This window comes from Akanthomyces muscarius, chromosome 4, assembly GCF_028009165.1.
Source record: "Akanthomyces muscarius strain Ve6 chromosome 4, whole genome shotgun sequence".
NCBI classification, from domain to species: Eukaryota; Fungi; Ascomycota; class Sordariomycetes; order Hypocreales; family Cordycipitaceae; genus Akanthomyces; species Akanthomyces muscarius.
In genome coordinates this window covers 2,356,819-2,374,472 of record NC_079244.1, presented here as the reverse complement: position 1 = coordinate 2,374,472, position 17,654 = coordinate 2,356,819, and the positions used below count along the sequence as shown (strand labels likewise).

Below are 17,654 nucleotides of genomic sequence, written 5' to 3'. Positions count from 1 at the left end.
GCGCTATCCGTGCGATTGAGGCGGCGCAAGTATAGCAAGCTCAAACTAGATGACCAGGAAGTGAATGGGAGGCCGAGGACGATGATGAGCAGAGGCAGGAGGCGAGGATCACCAGGAACGAGCGACGAAAAACAATGCCAAGCCGGCTGGAGAAGGGCGATGATGTAACTGGGCATTAGAGCTACAACTAGGTAGGAGGCATCCCAGCAAGTACTTGGTTGTAGGGGAGCTGCGGTGCGCTGGCTTGACGCTAAAAGCATGTTTACTGGGCCAGAGCCCGACTTGGACGCTTTAAGATAGCAGGCCCAATGGCGCCGCAGCGCTTTGTCGCAGGTGATGTTTGCGCCGGTTGTGGTTGGTCCAGCGGCTTTAGAGCGGTGGAGCTCCTGAACAGCTGGGGGATTTAGTGCGTTGAGAGCGGCGCCACAGGCCTCCGTCGACTGGGTACATCGGACGCTCGTGTTGCTCCAGGAACACCTCGGTAGCAAGTCATTAAAGAGTTCAACATCTTTCCCATGATAAATGCAGTCTTTTTAAAAGTCCAGCTGCGCGTGAGTGCGGATTCGCTTTCGTGCGGCCGCCGCCTGCCAGATGGACAAGCACATTTCGGGACGTGATCCGGAAAAGATCGTCTCAACCGCTCACAATCCAGTCACCCGACGCCGTGCCTGGCAGTTTCTAGATCGACCGATGATGCTGGCTTGAAATATGGGTTTGTTGCAGCTAGCAGCCTGTGCCTGTGGCTACCTACCTAGCGACAGCCAAAGAAAAATTCACAAGCTAGGAAACAAAAATGCTGCTACCATTAATGGAACGAAAACATGAAAGCAAAAAGAGATAAAGAAAACAAAATACACATGTCCATTTATGAAGCTGTTGAGGAGCTCATTGCGCTGAGCACCAGGCAAGGAACGCAACGCCTCATCTGCCATCTCCTAACAGGACACTAAATGCGTGAAAGGTTTTTTTTGTCAGAATTTGGAGAAAAAAGCTCGGGAACTGATAAATGGTTAAATACGACTAACACCAATACAACAAAAAACAACACAGCCAGTATTGCTGAATCCACCATGCGCCCAGACGGATGGCAGAGTCGGTACCAACCGATGTCTGCCTGTGTTACTGTGGGTCCACTCGACCACTTGAGCAGCGTCACTCGCAACCTCGCCATCTTTCCATCACCATCACGCTTCATCGCGCGCATCGCCACATTGCGCCCCCAACGCGCATCCAGATCCGACCCGCGTCCCCATTTCCATCTGAAAAATGGCGGACACTGGATTTGTCAAGCCTGATCCCGAGGCGATGCCGGCTCCCATCGACGAGGAGGACCTCTTCGAGGATGCGGGCGACCTCGAGTTCTACGACAAGAACCACGCCAGCACGTTTGAGACGCTCTACCTCGCACGCATCCCCCGCTACATGTGGGAGGCCTGGCAGAAGCTCACCGACCGCCTCGACGACGACGACGAAGTTCAGATTGGCACGCTGCGCACATGGAACGAACCCGGCCTGGCGGACGCTGAAGGCAACGCTGGACCCGAAACCACCAGGCTGCGCATGCTTTTAGACGCCGGCTGCGACGAGCATCACACCATTCCGCGCGAGTATGACCTCGATGTTCTCGACCGCGACGTCAAGAACCATTTCATCTTCACCGAGGAAGACCTGCCCAGCTACAAAGCCAAGAACAAGGAGCGCCAGGACCAGCTCAACGCGGGCATTCCCGCGCATATACTGAGGCAGAAGGAGGCCGCCGCTGCCGCCGCCGCCGCCTCCAGCAGCGGCGGCGGTGGTCCGCAGCGAAACACGTATGACCGCAAAAGTCGCTTCCAGCCGTACTTTCGCAAGGCGATCCCGAGTGAGTGCTCCTTACATGATACCTCAATACCGCCACTGACCAACGGCAGAAAAAACCAAGGTTTTCGGCAAGATTCATTATGATGTTCGTGTAGAGCCGCGCAACACGGGTGAAGAGGAGAGATACCTTGGACAGCAGCTTTTCCAAGCCGAACACTCGAAAGCCAAGCTTCAGATCATCAGCAGAAACACGGCGTCGTCCATCGTCAACCCTGGCACTGCTGGCGCCGTTGGCTGGGCTGGCGGCTTTATTGTACGCATTTTCCCCCTTTGTCTCCTTCATGGTGTCCACATCTGACTGTTGCAGAAAAACACGCCCTCTCTCGTCAAGCCGAAAAAGGGCGAGCACTTCAAGGCCGCTCGTATCGCCAAGAACCAGCTTCTCGATCTTATTTTCGACTGTTTCCGCCAGTATCAGTATTGGTCTATGAAGGCGCTCCGCCAGCGCACGCAGCAGCCCGAGTCGTGGCTGCGCGAGAATCTCGACGAGGTGGCCGTGCTCAACAAGTCTGGACCCTTTGCCAACCACTACTGCCTCAGCGAGGCCTACAGAGACAAGGGAGGCAACGAAGCCAGAGCGGCCGCCGCCGATACTGTGGACGATGGCGATGATGACGAGCCCGATGAGATGGAGGATGTTGTTCTTGCTTAGAAAATTGCACAATCGGAGTATGGCGTCTGGACAGGGTTGTCCTCAATATATTTTTTTCCGCACCAGTATGACAAATCTGTGATATCATTATTGCGGCAGTAAAGTCGTTGCCGCCGCCCCATTTGCCACCTACATCTGCAGCATGGTGCGCACAAAATTCCGGACTCTGCTCAAGATGCATCTCATTTTTGACTTTGACGGCACAATAACGACCAAGGACACCATTAGCAGCCTCGCCAGCGCCGGCATCGCCGCCCAGAAGCTTAGCCGTGGGGCCAATCTCCAACCCGCGTGGGACGCACTCGTCCAGACATACCTTGCCGACTACGACGCGTACAGGGCGCAATTCACCCCGAAAGAGGCAGAACGAACCGCCATTGCGCAGGAAAAACTGTTCCTCGGCGGATTCAAAGATGTAGAAGAGGCGTCGCTGCGGCGTGTCGGCGAGGCGGCACTCTTCAAGGACCTCGGGCCCGCGGCCATGCGTCGCCTCGGCGAGGAAGCGGTGCAAAACGGCAATGTCAAGCTGCGGCCAGGCTTCGGCAACATTGTCCAGGCCGCACGGGAAAGGGGCTGGCCGGTGGGCGTGGTCTCGGTCAACTGGTCAGCGGACTTTATCCGCGGTGCCGTCGGCGACATGCTGCGCGAGGACGACGCCGTGATTGCAAACAGCACGCGCGAGGCGGACGGCACCATCTGCGGACCGGCTGCGCTGGACGATGAGCTGCTCGTCTGTGCGCCGGATAAATTACGCGCCATGCTCCAGCTGCTGCAAGCGTCGAAGGTGGTCTACTTTGGCGACTCGACGACTGATTTGGAGTGCTTGGTGGAAGCGCACCGCGGCGTCGTGATGGTGGATGACGAAGGCGGCGAAAGCTCATTGTTGAGGACGTTGACAAGGCTGGGCTTTGAGGTGCCTCATGTGGAGGAAAACAAGACGATTGCATGGGCTAGGACCTTTGACGAAGTGATTGAATCTGGCCTTTTGAGCGACTAGACCTCCTTTGTCCGCATATGGAGATGCGCCGCAAAGGCCGAGGTATACCAATGCAATCTTCTTTGACGACTGTGGACTTTCAATACATTATGCACTGCTGTGACTGTCTATAAATACCTTAATCTGCCCTCCGAGTCCCCGCTTCGCTAGGCAATGAGGTCTTGTGCACTGCATAAACTTTTTGTTCGTTAATTGACGCCTTTACTCGGACCTCGGGTCCCATCAACCATCAACATCACAACATATTCACCGCCCAGCGAACATGTGCCATTACAGGCGCCTCGTCTACGCCTGCCACCACTTTATTACGGGCCCCTGCATGGGCTTCTGCGACGCGCAGCACCGCCGCGAGACCGAGGCCGACCTCAAGGGCGAGAAGGCGGCGCCGTGCGGCCACTTTTCCTTTCACCCGCTGCACTCAATCAGCACCACGCACCTCTGCCAACCGTGCGAGTCGGAAAAGAAGGTGACGGATGCTTTGATATCACGCGCCCGCTATATTCTGGCGGGATTGCGCACGCGGATCGGACAGAAGAGCGAGGAAGAGGGAAATGGTGCGGAAGAGGCAAGTGTCTGTTCCCTTGATATTGCAGACGCCATAGCCAGGGATGGATATCTAGGTTGACTTTTCGTTTGTGCGTAAAATTCTCATATCAAAGAGAATGAGAGAGATGGAGATCGGAGAGACGGCTGGTATCGTTGACTAAGTCGACCTTATCTGGCCTCAGTTCGCCCTATAGGACCGTTTGATGTATGCCACTTGCGCATCATCTTCTGATATACTCGGCGCGACCCCGAGGAGCTGACTCAGATGTGAATCACTGTGTATTTTGAATAATATTCTTTCCCTAACAATGTCCCTAGAATTCCAGGAGTGTGTATGAAAGAGGATTGTGACTTGATATCCACAAAAAACCTTTGATGCAATGCCTTTCATTCCTCCAAGTCTGCAACCACCCGTTTTCGATGAGCACTAGCGCCTTTGGAACAATCTGGAAGCATGAATTTATATCAAGGTTATTTCATCAAGATTCTTGATGGCGTGTATAGCCGTAAAACAGATGCTCCTTCAGTGCCTTTGTTGTCCCCGCCCTGGCCTAGTCTCTGCTGAACAACACGATCTCGCCAGTTTCAGTCTTCAATCCGTCAATTCTTGCAAGGGTCTCATCCTTGATTGCTGTGAGTCTCTTAAATTCGGGGATCAGTTCGTAGGATTCCGCCTCCATGTTGTAGGTTTCTGTCTTAATACTATCATTCTGCTTAGTGTGTGCGGATATGTTTGCCTTTCGCCTTTCGCGTTCTGCGAGCCGGAGAGAGAGCTCGTTTTGCCGCACTTGAGCCCCTAACTTCTCAAATAAATTTTCCACAAGCTCGCAAAGCTGCCGGATCATGACCAGCGTGGTGTTAGGTGCTTCATGGATTGATTCTATGTGATGGCGAAGACTAGCGAACGCTTCCGCTAGGTCCTTTAATAACGAAATCGAAGACGAAGCCATGTTCACAATCTTCGCAGTGGCTAGAATTAACCGCGATTTGATATCAAGAGGGCTTCAGGGATTCTAGGGATTGCGTTGGTATGTGCTTCGGAGTTGGAGCGATGAGTTTACGGTCGGCAGCTGGCACTTGCCACCGCAGCTACACTCGCTGACTCTGCAGCAGCAAACGGAGCAGAACTTCAGATACCTCGGGTAGCCCCTCGGATGATAGAAATGCCCAGTGTGTTCTTCATTGAGTTTTTGTTTTTAAATAATGCGTGCGTTGCCACAGAGACCAGTTTCGCTCTTGCAACCGTACCTGCAGGCTCTCCCGCACCCGGGCAATAGAACTTCCTCGGCATTTACACCAGGAATCAAGAGAGCAAACGACTCGAGACCACTATCACCATACACAAAAGCTTACAGCGAAGCCGATGGAGAACGGTAGAGCATCGAAAGACGCACAACTCAATTTAACAGAGAGCGCCGTCACCAACCAGACCCGGGGCAGTACTTGTCTCAACGCGAGGCCATGCTACCATTGCACCAACAGACAATTGATTTTCTTTGACCGAGAACGAGCCGAAGATTACGTCACAAGCAAAAGCTTCGAATGCCAGACCAGCGTCTGCTACCCAGGACGCAGAGGCAGAAACAGCGTTGGCAGTGGCGTTCTGTTTCATAGATTTACTCCCATCGGCGCAAAAAGAAGCAAAGCTACGCCTACCAGGATCATCTGCAGCGCAAGCGTATCAAACCACGCAACAATCTCCATAATGAAATAGAGTGTTATTCTACGAAATCAGCGATACGAGGACAAATTTCTGTATTCAGAGTAGAATCCATGGTTTCGTAGTTGTAGTTATAACTTGTGCTACTGATATAGCCTATCTCGAAGCTGTAGAAAAAAAGCAGATTGGGCAAGCCAGCTTCGAAGATCTCGTCAAGAAGGGTCGAGTCAGGTTCCATACTGCCTTCCCTCCCATAGCTCCACTAGATCGCCGTCTTGATGTTGGCGATAAGGTCGGTGAGAGCGGCCTTATCCTTGTTCGCAGCGTCGCTGCACACCGGCGCGATTTTCACAGAAAACCCAAAGATCCCATCAACAGCCTCCTTGAGAGCCGACGCAACCAGACCAATTAGCCCTCCGATAGGAAGTGGGAGAGTGGCGACCTTGACTACATCATTGAGAATGGCTGTCAAGAGCTTCTCCTCCGTAGTTGCAAACTTTGCCAAAGTTTGCCATGTTAGTCGGTCGCTAAAATATAAATCGGCGTTTAGCGTACCTTTTTGAGAGTGGCACACGTCTTGAGCTGATCGTCATTGTCGAGCGGATTCTTCCAGCCCGTAACGTCCGAGACAATGGTCGCAACCAAGTTGGCTCCGTCATAGGCTAGATGCTGCAGTCACGGTAAGCATGTCGCGCGGTCATCACTGAGCGGTTTTATGCTTACCGGCAGTGTTTCTATAATTCTCACAGGGTTGGGATCTTCGAGGACGTTGTCAAAGTCTTGGGAGATGGATGTAATCCGGTCGACGAGGCCAATGATGGGGTTCTCAGCCGCCTTGACACTGGCCACCATGAGAGTGATGGCAGACAGAGGGGTAGTGAAACGCATTGTAAAATGGTCAAAAGAGTATGAGTATGAGGATCGTTTGTGACGAGTTTGGTTCGTGATGTTGAGAGTTGCATCTTACGTCTCAAGCTGGGGGTATTTATAGTTGTCTACGGGCCCTACGAACCTCAATCTCTGTAAAGATACATAGAAAATGATGAGATAGGCTATACGACCTCACTACCATATTACGTATGACTACAAGATCTCACCTTCCGAAAATAGCTTTTGTGATGCAGTTAGTTCCGGAGCGCAACGAAGAAATCTACCACGATGGACCACCCTCAGGGTTCTACAGAAGCAAAGAAGCAAGAGAAAGTTTGAAAGCTGAGGGCATCGTATGAAATCACCTCATGAGAAAGTTATCTCGCCGCCAGTAGTTTCTCATATCTGGCCAAAGGTGGGCTACCGTCTGATTTTCTACCGTCGAGGTTGCATTCGGGGTATTTCCGTGTCTCCCAGCGGAGACGTGCCCGATGGGTGCTTGCTTGTTGGTCAGTTGGCCGCGGACTGCCACGTGCGAGCGACAGCCGATTCCCGAGTCAATGGAATGCGGAGCCCTACTGACGGGTCTACGGAATTCGGCGGGAATACCCATACGATCTGACGAACAAATGCCAGTCTGCACATGATTTTGTTGCCGACGTCTGCTCATTCGAGCTTCATGTGCCGGCATAATTTGAGCCATGCCCGCAACAACTCACGCTGCGCAATACATACTTCAGAAAGACCACACCGAAGCTGGTAACAAACATCTCGCAGATTTCGAAACAAGTCACCCAAGTATAGGTCGTGAGTGAAGCCTGCGGATGGGTGCTTTATCCACCTTCAGCCTGGTTGCCGAGAGTGGCATGGTACCCTCGGCGGTCCTACGCAATAATGCAACGTAAGAGCTTCTGTAGAAAACACTAGGACTGTTGTGCGGCAAGTTCTGAAGCCGTCGCAGGCCATTTCTCTGCGCATTTACGGTGCTGTGTCATGTGAAAGTGATCCTGCCTCAGGCCTTGAGCTCTAACTCACCACTCTATGCCACTCTATGCCATTGCCAATCCCCTTTGAAATGAATCTTTTTAGCCAAAGAAGCACTGTACTCGGCTTCGAGCCTGCAGCTGGCCTGCCTCGGCAGTGCTGAGACCGTAGGCGAATCACTCAGTTTGTTACAGTCTAGTGGTCCTGCGGCAGGCGTGCACATCTTTATAGATATCTGTCGATAGAGCCAATGTGTGTATATCCTGTCTTCATCCCAATGAGATTGAGATTGACTATACCAGCACCTGGTCGCGGCTGTTGGCATCTGACTATGAAGAGCCGGGCATACAAGATTCCGCAGTCTGTGCGATATGGACGGCGGGAAGTGCCCACCAAGGCGGCAACACGTGCGGTGCCCAATCCAGAAGCAATAAGTTGGCCGTCGAATTCCTTTGAAAGTTTTCAAGAATGAGATAGGAGGGTCACTTTGCCGTCCCTCGTGAGCGCCCTGAATCTCCGTGTTGCTGTCAAAAAGCGGCGTCATTCTGATGTGGGCTCTCGTGGTGAAGAACCGACGGAACGGACTTTAACCTTGACTGCGACGCTGTCGTTTTGATCTTAAGGCGCGTCGAAAGCCGTCGGGTTGCGGTGTTGTTTACTCATAGGCCATTCGTGTCCCAGGATTTGGGAGATTCTGCACTCGATGCGGCGTTTTTCATTACGAAGACGCTCAACAGGTGGCTTTGTGAAGAGAGCAAGTGTTTGCTGGTGCAGCTGTGCTGTGACAACGGTTGCCGCTAACAAGAAGCCGCCGGGCTCGCCAGGGGCTGTCTGGTGCACGCTAGCGAGGGGCCAACCCATCCAGGGCCAAAGCACATGTCAGAAGGAGGTTTCAAGCTCAAGTGGGCTGCAAGCTGTCACGAAAAACTACCAGCCATCTTCGCGATTCTTCTGATTGCATCGTCTCAATTACTTTATTTACTTTTCCATACTAAGCATAGCGAGTCTTTTCCATCACGAATATACGAGCAAAACGCAAAAGCGCTGTCCAGAGCACAGCCTTCTCCCTTCCACTTCGAACGAATAGATTCCGAGTTTTGTGCGATGGCGTCGTACTCGACCGGCGGGAACTTCCCACAGCCGCCGCAGCGCGACTCATGGTTTGCGCCTCTATCGGTCGACATGCTGGTTCGGGTGCTCAGCGTGACCGTGTTTCACCCGTTTGTCACTGCGCTGGTACCGCTGTGCTTGCGGGCGCGCGCCATGCTTTGGGACGCGCCGACGATGCTGGCGGCGTTTGCGTGGGCGGCTTTCGTGTCGCTACTGTGGGTGGCATCGGCGGTGAACCGGCGCATTGCTCACGGTGTCCCGCGCCAAGTCGATCTCGGCGAGGAGGTCATTGTCATCACCGGCGGCGCCAGCGGTCTGGGCATGTTGGTGGCCGAGGTCTACGGCATGCGCGGCGCCACGGTGGCTGTTCTCGACGTCAATGACATGGAAAATGGCGAGGCTCGCGGCGTTACCGCGTACAAGTGCGATGTGAGCGACTACAAGCAAGTTGCAGCGACGGCGCTCAAGATTGAGGAAGAGGTAAGGATAATCTACGTGATGTGACTTTGCACACCTACTCACATGCTCGGGAATAGCTCGGAACGCCTACGGTGCTCATCAACAATGCCGCCATTGTAGTTGGTAAATCGCTCCTCGACCTCTCCGTTGACGAAATCGACCGCAGCCTGTCGACGAACCTTCTTGGCCCCTTTTACTGCCTCAAGGCGTTTCTGCCCGCCATCATCCGCAGCGGCAACGGCGGCACCGTTGTCAACATCTCGTCCGTCATTGGCCACCTGGGCGCTGCACAGCTCAGCGACTACGCCGCGGCCAAGGCTGGTCTGTCGGCCATGCACCGGTCTGTGGCCGCCGAGCTGCGCGAGTCGCACCCGGAGATCAAGACTGTGCTCATCACGCCCGGCCAGCTGAGCACGCCGCTGTTTTACGGAGTGCAGACGCCCAGCAGCTTCATTGCGCCCGTCGTCGAGCCCGTCGAGGTCGCCAAGGAGATTGTGGCGGCAATTGACCAGGGCAAAGGCGCGACGACGGGCATGCCGCTGTACGCGCGCTGGGTCGACTGGTACTCGGTGCTGCCCGCGGGCGTGCAGGTGCTGGCGAGAAAGATTTCGGGCGTGGACCGGGGGATGCGGACCTATATCGGGAGAAACGGCTCTACCGAGGACAAGAAGCAGAGATAATGCAAAGCGGACTGGGACTTGTTCTGATGCTGGCGTTGGAACATCCATAGACGGAGGAGATTGGCGAGGTATAAGCGCTGCTATGTTATATATTCACTGCTCTGTAATTGTAAACTAGAAATGTCATGAAGAGTACTCTCTGGGAAGCTATAAGCTGTGCCGTCTTGTAGGAATGAACATGGCTGCCCGTTGGTAAAGTGCTATGCGCAAAAGTCGCTTCTGCATCTTGCTAACAAATCAGACTCGTGGAAATAGCAATTCAACAAACAAAGACAAAACAAAGGTGATCGTCGGTTCTCATCTGAACCCAGACACGGAGCTCCTCTTGCGGAGACAATTCTCCGGACCCAGCCAGAAAGATCCTTGTCATAGGGCAACATGGCTGGAGGCGTCAACCGTCGAAATTCAGATTGCAGTACCAGCCCGAGCTACGTATCTCTGAGGAGATGCCAATGGCGTCTTCCCATTCGCTTATTTTAGTTTTCAACGATTTTTAAAGAGCCAAGAGTGCGCTCATAGGTGTTGTTAAAAGTACGGCTTGGAATTGGCGTCGACGCTGGACTGGCCATAGCAAAGAGCGTGGGGGAAAGACGGGAGTACAGGGGAGATTGCATGCGCTCCAGATAGAGTGGCCAGTCTTGGCAAATTTGCCAGCTTGTTTATGTTTTTTGCGACACGAGGGATGGGAGTCGCTCTCTTACGTCTGTCGGGTGAATCTGCGACAACACACGGATCGACAGTCGTGGAACATCGGCGCTAACTTACTGAATGTTGCTGCGTCGCAAAAAGAGCAATATGGTTCGACGACAGTATCGAATAAAGAGTGTAGGACAGGACCGTCACCCAATTGCAGCCTCCCCTCGTGGTCCGTAACGCTGCTAGTGCGACACCTTACCCGGCGCCAGTGACGCTGGTACCTGCATGCCGTCATCGGGCCCGCCACGCCGTTGCTTTTAGTTAGTCGTCCGTCGTACCAGTAAAGAGTTTTCCTTCTCGGCTGGTTTTGTCTCGACTTTCTAATGGGAATTCTGCATGCAGTAGATGGTAAAGCGCGTTGGCAGTATCTACTTCGTATTTAGGTCGCTGCTTTCTCTGCTCACCCGGCAGATGCCAAGCCAATAGGGCAGTGGCGAAATACAAGAGGCAAAACAGATACGCGGGCAGCCTCGTTTCCCTCCTCATACCCAGTATTACCAAGGCAACGTCCGCACCCTTTTGCCCTCTGTGCCGTCCTTCCCTAGCCTCCCCTGGTCGTGGCGCATCTCCCACTGCTAGCGGCCTGCTTAGGCCCGACCGGTGGACCGTGGCGACCATGGTTTTCTCGTGTTCCGTCTTCATGTCCATGCATGCAATGCGTGTACCCACCATCCCGAGGATGGGGAAAATCCTAGCCTTGCCAGGACATTGGCCGCCGTGGCTATCTATTGCGGTTTTTACTGTGGCCCTGGTCGTGTTGAACTGGCGCTGTTGGTGGGCGAGCTGGCAGGCAAAGCAGGCTTTCGCGGAGCCCTGTCAGATCCCACTCGACGCTATTAAAAGTAGAGGCAGCCCGACATTAGCTTGTCGCACCAGTCTGCCGTCGTCACCTTCCTCTGAGGCGCTCTATTGTGCCGTTGCTTCTCTTTTGTGGTCGAATTCGTGCATTTGCATTTCTTGAATCGCCCTTTTGCACAATCTCGGCTGCCTTGGCTTCGCTCGCCTGTGCATATCCACATTGCGACTGCCTCGCCCCGGCCAACGCTCGCTACCACCGACGATCACCGTTTCTCACCCTTGCGTTTCCGCGAAACCCGACTTGGTCTTCATCATCACCAGATTTTTGCCTTGCTACATTGGCCCTGCACTACAGCTTGTGATGCGCATTTCTTCTCTCAGCCTCGCCCTGTCGGGCCTGGCTTCCGCCGTCTCTGCGCTCGACGCAATTGAAGTTCTTGGAAACAAATTCTTCAAGAAGGATGGCTCTCAGTTCTTTCTCAAGGGTTCGTCTGACTTTGCAGGTCAATGCAAAGGTCCGTCTCGTCGCTAATGCTTGCCCAGGTGTTGCGTACCAGCTTCGCCCCCAAGATCCTCTCATCGACACTGAGCAGTGCCAGCGAGACGCCAGTCTCATGAAGGAGCTTGGCGTCAACAGCATTCGTGTCTACCACGTCGACGCCTCCGCCAACCACGATGGCTGTATGAAGGCTTTTGACGATGCCGGGATCTACCTTCTCATTGATCTCGACACGTTTGGCACATACGTCATTTCCGTAAGTCTTGCCTCCCCAAAATGCCCGAGGACGACGTGACGTGCTAACTCTTCCCCCAGACCGACCTGCACTGGAATCAGACGCAGTACGATTCTTATGCGGCTGTCATGGATACTTTCCACAACTACGACAACGTCCTTGGATTCTTTGTCGGCAACGAGAACATCGCCAAGAAGGAGGACTCGATCGCCGCTCCCTTTATCAAGGCCGCTGCTCGCGACATGAAGGCTTATCGCGACAAGAAGAACTATCGCAAGATCCCGATTGGGTACTCTGCTGCCGACATTGTTGAGCTTCGCCCCATGCTCCAGAACTACCTGGCTTGCGGCGGCGACTCTGCCGATATTGTCGACTTTTTTGCCCTCAACTCGTACTCGTGGTGTGATCCCGCTGACTACAACACATCAACGTACGACAAGCTGGAGGAATACGCCAAGGACTATCCCGTTCCCATATTCTTCTCTGAAACTGGCTGCAACACACCCGGCCCTCGCCTGTTTGCCGACCAGGATGCTGTCTTTGGCAAGGACATGATCCACGACTGGAGCGGCTCCATCATTTACGAGTGGATCGAGGAAGAGAACCACTACGGTCTCATCAGTTACGGCCCATCTGGTGGCGACACCTCCAACACTGCTGTTGAAGGAGGGTTTACCCGCCAGGGCACACCTACCCCTGTTAGCCCCGACTTCAACAACCTCAAGAGCAAGTGGGCAACCATCACGCCTAGCGGTGTGCACAAGTCCGACGTTGACCCCAAGACACTGACTACGCCTGCATGCCCTACATCCACAAACGGAGGCTGGTGGGCGATTGAAGGGAACGTCCGTCTTCCCACTCTCGGAGAGACCATGGCTGGGACTTTTACGGCTGTGCCAAGCGCTACTTCCGACAGCCAGCCTCAGACTACCGGCGGGGGCGGGGGTGGCCAGGATGATAGCAAAAACGACGGCAAGGGTCAGGACAAGGGCCAGGACAAGGGCAAGGGCAAGAATGCCGCTTCCAAGGACATGCAAATAACTGTTCTCGGATCCAGTATTGCGGCTGTCATCTTGTTCGCTGCGGTGGCATTGTAGTAGTCCCGGTGCTTTATTCTTGTTTTGTAATTATTCTATATACATTTTTGAGACTTTGAGACGGGACACGGGTCCCACAAGCTCGTTCTCGATTGTATACTACATATCTTTAGTATTAGTACTGTCAAGTGACGAAACAAACGCATACTTACCACAATAGACTGCATTTCAGCGCATGACTGTGATACTGCAAATTACTCGGGAGGCAAGTGTGTCAAAGTCGCGTGTCTGGAATTGTTGAACATGGCGTGCACAAGTCCGGCGACGGCGGCGACGGCGGCGACGGCAATGACGAAGAAGATAATTGGGATGAGCACAGACAACCGCATATACTAGGGCCGCGTCGAAGTCCGGCCAGTCAGCTCTTCATGCTGAAATTGCTGCATTGAATAGGTTGTAATTGGGTTCTTTTTCGTACTTTTGCTGTTGAAGAAGGCGCTGGAAGAAGGCGTCAAAGGCGTTTCAGGCCAACACTTTATGCCACAGCAGTACGCTCCTGCCGCCTCTGCCAACCCAGTTGCCTCGGCTGCTTCCATTACTTCTATTGCTTCTGTCACTTCTATTACTTCATCTCACTTCTTTTACTTCTGTTACTTCTATCGCTTTCTTACTTCCGTTGGTTCTGTTGCTATTGTTGGTTCTGTTGCTTCTATTATTTCAGTTACCTGTGTTGCCTGTATTTGCCCGTGTTGCTCCTGCTGGCCTTACTATAACTGGTGGATAGGTATAAGCAAAATAGGTACTGGCTTGGTGCTGAGGCTTGGTGGTCAAATATGCTGTATGATTGGCTGAAAGTCCAGTGTAGTGTCGCGTACGTATTTCGGGTCTCATTGTTCACTCGTGAAGGGGCAGGGAGCTGGTGGGCGCTATGGGGTCTCATTGTCCACTCGCGCTCGGGGCAGGCAGCTGTCCGGTGTGCTATATTCACTCATAAAGGGGCAGCTGCCGAGCATGATATGGGCTATTACGGAGAGGTACCTAGATGTAGTGGCGCTTCGATAACTACGTGGCATTTCAATTAGACGTTGGTGCTCCCCCAAATCCGGAAAGTGGGTTATGTAATGCGCTAAAAATCCAACGGGGTGGTTGGAGATGTTTGGCCAGCTGAAATTTTTGCGCTGCCGTGGAGGAGGAGGGAGGCTTCTTCTCGGTCGCGCAGAGAGTGAATGCCGTAGGATAAAAAAAAAAGTTGATAACGATAAGACGAGGTCGTATCAGTTCGATAAGAAGCCACTCGCCCACCCAGCCCACCAAAAAGTCGCAAACGAGTTGACGGCAACTTTTCCCATTTGCCCAAGAACCAAGCATTGTTTTTGGCCAGGCGCGACAATTTTGAATTCTTGCTGCTTAATATTAATTTTCGGCCCCTCGCCTCTGTGCACATTGTGTATCACCAGTGGCGAAAGTTTTGGGGCAAGAAATAAGGGCAGCGGTGACGACTGACTCAGCAAATTTTCTCCGCGACTGCCCGCATTCGATCGCCGGTACGACGATACAGAAGGAAAAATAACAACGGCCAGAGGCAGGCGCGCTTTCGCTTCATTGGCGAGGCCAAATTTATGCTACCAATTTCCTATCGAAATTGCAGTTGAATTGCCTCGCTTTGCTTGTCTTGCGCTCGCATCTTCGCATGCGCGCGCGCTCTCCATCCCGCAACCATGGCTGAGCCTGCGCAGCCTGAAGCCCACGGCGGCGCACTTGGTACGTTGGCGATGCGCTCCTCTGCGAGCATTCCCATGATTTTTTTCGGTCGTATCGAGGGTGCCGAGCTCGGTCACTGGGGACAATTGCGTGCGACGGGCAACTCTGGGGCCGATGAATTGCTAACGAACCCTTGCAGGTGCAGGCATCAAACAGGAGCACGACCTGATGGGCCTCGAGGGCCTCGACTTTACTCTGCCGCCCGAATTTACGAATACGAAACGACCGCATGAGCAGGAGGGCGAATCACATCAGGAATCCAACGCCAAGCGGACGAAAACAGAGGAAGCCCAGACCGCGCAACAACAGCCCGAGGACGACCATTCTCTGGAGGATGGACTGGCGCTTCTCGTCCAGAACGCCCTATCCAATGTCGACGACCTTGTGGGACAATTTGATGCGCCGGTGGACGACAATATCGGTGACCCGATGGACATCGACGTTGCTGCGTTGCTAGAAAGCGTCACCCCCCCGCCAACATTCTTTTCCGACCCTCTTAAATACGTGCGCACCGTTCAGACCCATACATTAGGCAATTTGGTTTGTACTCCCAGTTTGAACAAAAGAAGCGGCGCATGCATGCTAATCGGGGAACAAGTCCTTTACCATCTTATACTCTCTCATACAACACCAACCCATCGATGAAGGCATCCGAGCGATACGAGATGCATACTCAGATCACGGACGGACCTTTCGCCATCTTCAAGACTCATTAGAGAGCGTATGGAAGCTCTTCACGAGCAATGATACGCTGTCTGCGGAAGACATTAACGTGGACAGTAATGCCGGCACGCTACTCGAGATGGCTAACCTGGCCAAGTTGTGCATTTGGCTCATCCAAGCGAGCGCTGCATCTTACTCCATAGCCGATTCGAAACTCCTTACGATATTCAACTGCCAGGTCTCCGATCTGCCCATCGGTCCTGCCGACCTGTACCTTGGAATAAAGACGCAAAACTGCATTCAGCAGCTGATAAACAAGACTGAGGAACAACAAGTCGAGCAATTGATAACGCGGGCTCTCACGCAAGGGCTAGGAGACAAACTGAAAGCCCAACATCCGGGAGACGACCTCCACAACGCCGACCAGGCTTTTATTGCCTTGGCAACTAAACGCAAAAACGAGCTGATAGCCGAGACGAAAGAAGCGATTGATTCAGAATCGCTGATCAAAAAGTATCCTGCCGACGAATTGTTATGGACTTTCGCCGCATACGTCAAGACACGATTGGCAGCCCTGTCCGATATTGGCAGCGTTTATGGAGTCCACATGCACTTGGAAGTTGATTCCGCGGAGTCGGTTACATTTGGAGATCTTGGTGGTAGCGCGGATCTAGATCTCGACGATCTATCTTCATTCTTCGAGAAGACCGCTTCTGGGCTCGTGCAAGACGCTCTGGCAGGCCTAACAGAAGTCGAAGCTACCCCTTCAATCGTCATTGATGCTCCTGATGACAGCAACCCGACGAATGGTACAAACGGCACGACCGCCATGAACGGTACGGATGGCGCAATCGATGCAAATGGCGCAAATGGCGCAAATGGCGCAAACGGCACAGACAAGCCGGTTACGACCGCTGCCAGCGGAACTACCCCTGCCACAGGAAAGATTGATCTCATGACTGACTACAAAGAGCTCGAGGCTTTGGTTGCGGAAAGCACGTCCAATTATGTCAAGACGACTCTCAACGGATTATCACCAGTGCCGTACCAGCCAACTGTTCCCACTAGCACAACGGAGAGCATGGCTTCTCAACTTCCTTTCCTCAGTCACCTGCAACAACAAAACGGGCAGCATCATTATTACTCTTTCTCGCAACCACAACCCACCCCGGAACAGCCACCACAACAACCTGCATCTGGTGAGAATCTACCTCCGAACCAGACATGTCCAAGCGCCATGCTATATGATAAGGCGCGCCAAGCTGCACTCTCCAAATCATCCGCACATACGAGACGGGAAGGGCTTCATTCCACTCGCCGCCCCTGGACGCAGGAAGAAGAGAAGGCGCTCATGGCCGGTCTTGACATGGTCAAAGGACCGCATTGGAGTCAAATCCTTACGCTTTTTGGACAAAGTGGTACCATTTCAGATATACTCAAAGATCGGACGCAGGTGCAGCTCAAAGACAAGGCACGTAATTTAAAGCTCTTCTTCCTGAAGACCAATTCGGAGATGCCATACTACCTGCAGGCTGTCACAGGCGAGCTCAAGACCAGAGCCCCCACCCAGGCTGCCCGAAAAGAGGCCGAGGAGCGGGCAAGGATGAATTCGGAAGAAGATCAGGCGAAACTCCAAGGGATCATGACCCTCGCAGGCGGTCTGCAACATTTGCCTCAAGGACGAACCGGGGCTGCTGGTGTCGGTTCCGGTGTTGTCACTCCTGCACAAGCCGCCAGTGCTGCTCAAGCTGCCCAGGGCCGAGCAACCGCTAGCATGGCGAATATCCCCAGAACCGTGGCCGCAACGATAGCACAAGCGCAAGCCCGACAGGGGGTACACTCTACGACACAACAGACCCTTCAGGCCATGTCCCAACAGAATCCTCCCCGACCACAAGGCCAGGCGCAGCTTCCTCCTCATGTTCCCCGACCCCAGTCTCAGCAAGCCCAGCAACGCCCACAGCCAGTTGTTCATCAGCAAGTGCCTCAGCCTCAGCACCAACAGCACCAACAGCACCAGCAGCCACACCCGCAACACCAGCAGCAACCACAACAGCCAAAACCAATGGCTCAGCCTCCACCAATCCAGCCTGCCGTGCCACCTCCTCACCCAATAGCTCTGCCGACGACTACATCTGCGCAACATT

At 53.4% G+C, this 17,654-nt stretch overlaps 7 protein-coding genes across 7 annotated transcripts; 6 read left to right on the top strand and 1 right to left on the bottom strand.

Moving 5' to 3' along the window:
* Positions 1–1,266: 1,266 nt before the first annotated feature.
* Positions 1,267–2,512, top strand: LMH87_011458 (uncharacterized protein; the record flags this gene model as incomplete). The annotated part of the gene is made up of 3 exons (XM_056200602.1): positions 1,267–1,861; positions 1,911–2,113; positions 2,168–2,512. The coding sequence occupies 3 exons, from the start codon at positions 1,267–1,269 to the stop codon at positions 2,510–2,512; spliced, it is 1,143 nt and encodes a 380-aa protein (XP_056052435.1).
* A 142-nt stretch (positions 2,513–2,654) lies between these two features.
* Positions 2,655–3,509, top strand: LMH87_011457 (uncharacterized protein; the record flags this gene model as incomplete). The annotated part of the gene is made up of 1 exon (XM_056200601.1): positions 2,655–3,509. The coding sequence occupies one exon, from the start codon at positions 2,655–2,657 to the stop codon at positions 3,507–3,509; it is 855 nt and encodes a 284-aa protein (XP_056052434.1).
* A 262-nt stretch (positions 3,510–3,771) lies between these two features.
* LMH87_011456 (uncharacterized protein) lies at positions 3,772–4,134 on the top strand (the record flags this gene model as incomplete). Its single annotated transcript, XM_056200600.1, has 1 exon — positions 3,772–4,134. One exon carries the CDS (start codon positions 3,772–3,774, stop codon positions 4,132–4,134), a length of 363 nt encoding a protein of 120 aa, XP_056052433.1.
* A 1,843-nt stretch (positions 4,135–5,977) lies between these two features.
* On the bottom strand, positions 5,978–6,603 carry LMH87_011455 (uncharacterized protein; the record flags this gene model as incomplete). The annotated part of the gene is made up of 3 exons (XM_056200599.1): positions 5,978–6,211; positions 6,271–6,384; positions 6,439–6,603. The coding sequence occupies 3 exons, from the start codon at positions 6,601–6,603 to the stop codon at positions 5,978–5,980; spliced, it is 513 nt and encodes a 170-aa protein (XP_056052432.1).
* A 2,070-nt stretch (positions 6,604–8,673) lies between these two features.
* LMH87_011454 (uncharacterized protein) lies at positions 8,674–9,818 on the top strand (the record flags this gene model as incomplete). The annotated part of the gene is made up of 2 exons (XM_056200598.1): positions 8,674–9,159; positions 9,216–9,818. The coding sequence occupies 2 exons, from the start codon at positions 8,674–8,676 to the stop codon at positions 9,816–9,818; spliced, it is 1,089 nt and encodes a 362-aa protein (XP_056052431.1).
* A 1,855-nt stretch (positions 9,819–11,673) lies between these two features.
* Positions 11,674–13,143, top strand: LMH87_011453 (uncharacterized protein; the record flags this gene model as incomplete). The annotated part of the gene is made up of 3 exons (XM_056200597.1): positions 11,674–11,797; positions 11,856–12,067; positions 12,127–13,143. 3 exons carry the CDS (start codon positions 11,674–11,676, stop codon positions 13,141–13,143), a joined length of 1,353 nt encoding a protein of 450 aa, XP_056052430.1.
* Positions 13,144–14,801: 1,658 nt separating this feature from the next.
* LMH87_011452 (uncharacterized protein) lies at positions 14,802–17,624 on the top strand (the record flags this gene model as incomplete). The annotated part of the gene is made up of 4 exons (XM_056200596.1): positions 14,802–14,844; positions 14,984–15,384; positions 15,443–17,341; positions 17,406–17,624. The coding sequence occupies 4 exons, from the start codon at positions 14,802–14,804 to the stop codon at positions 17,622–17,624; spliced, it is 2,562 nt and encodes an 853-aa protein (XP_056052429.1).
* Positions 17,625–17,654: the final 30 nt, after the last annotated feature.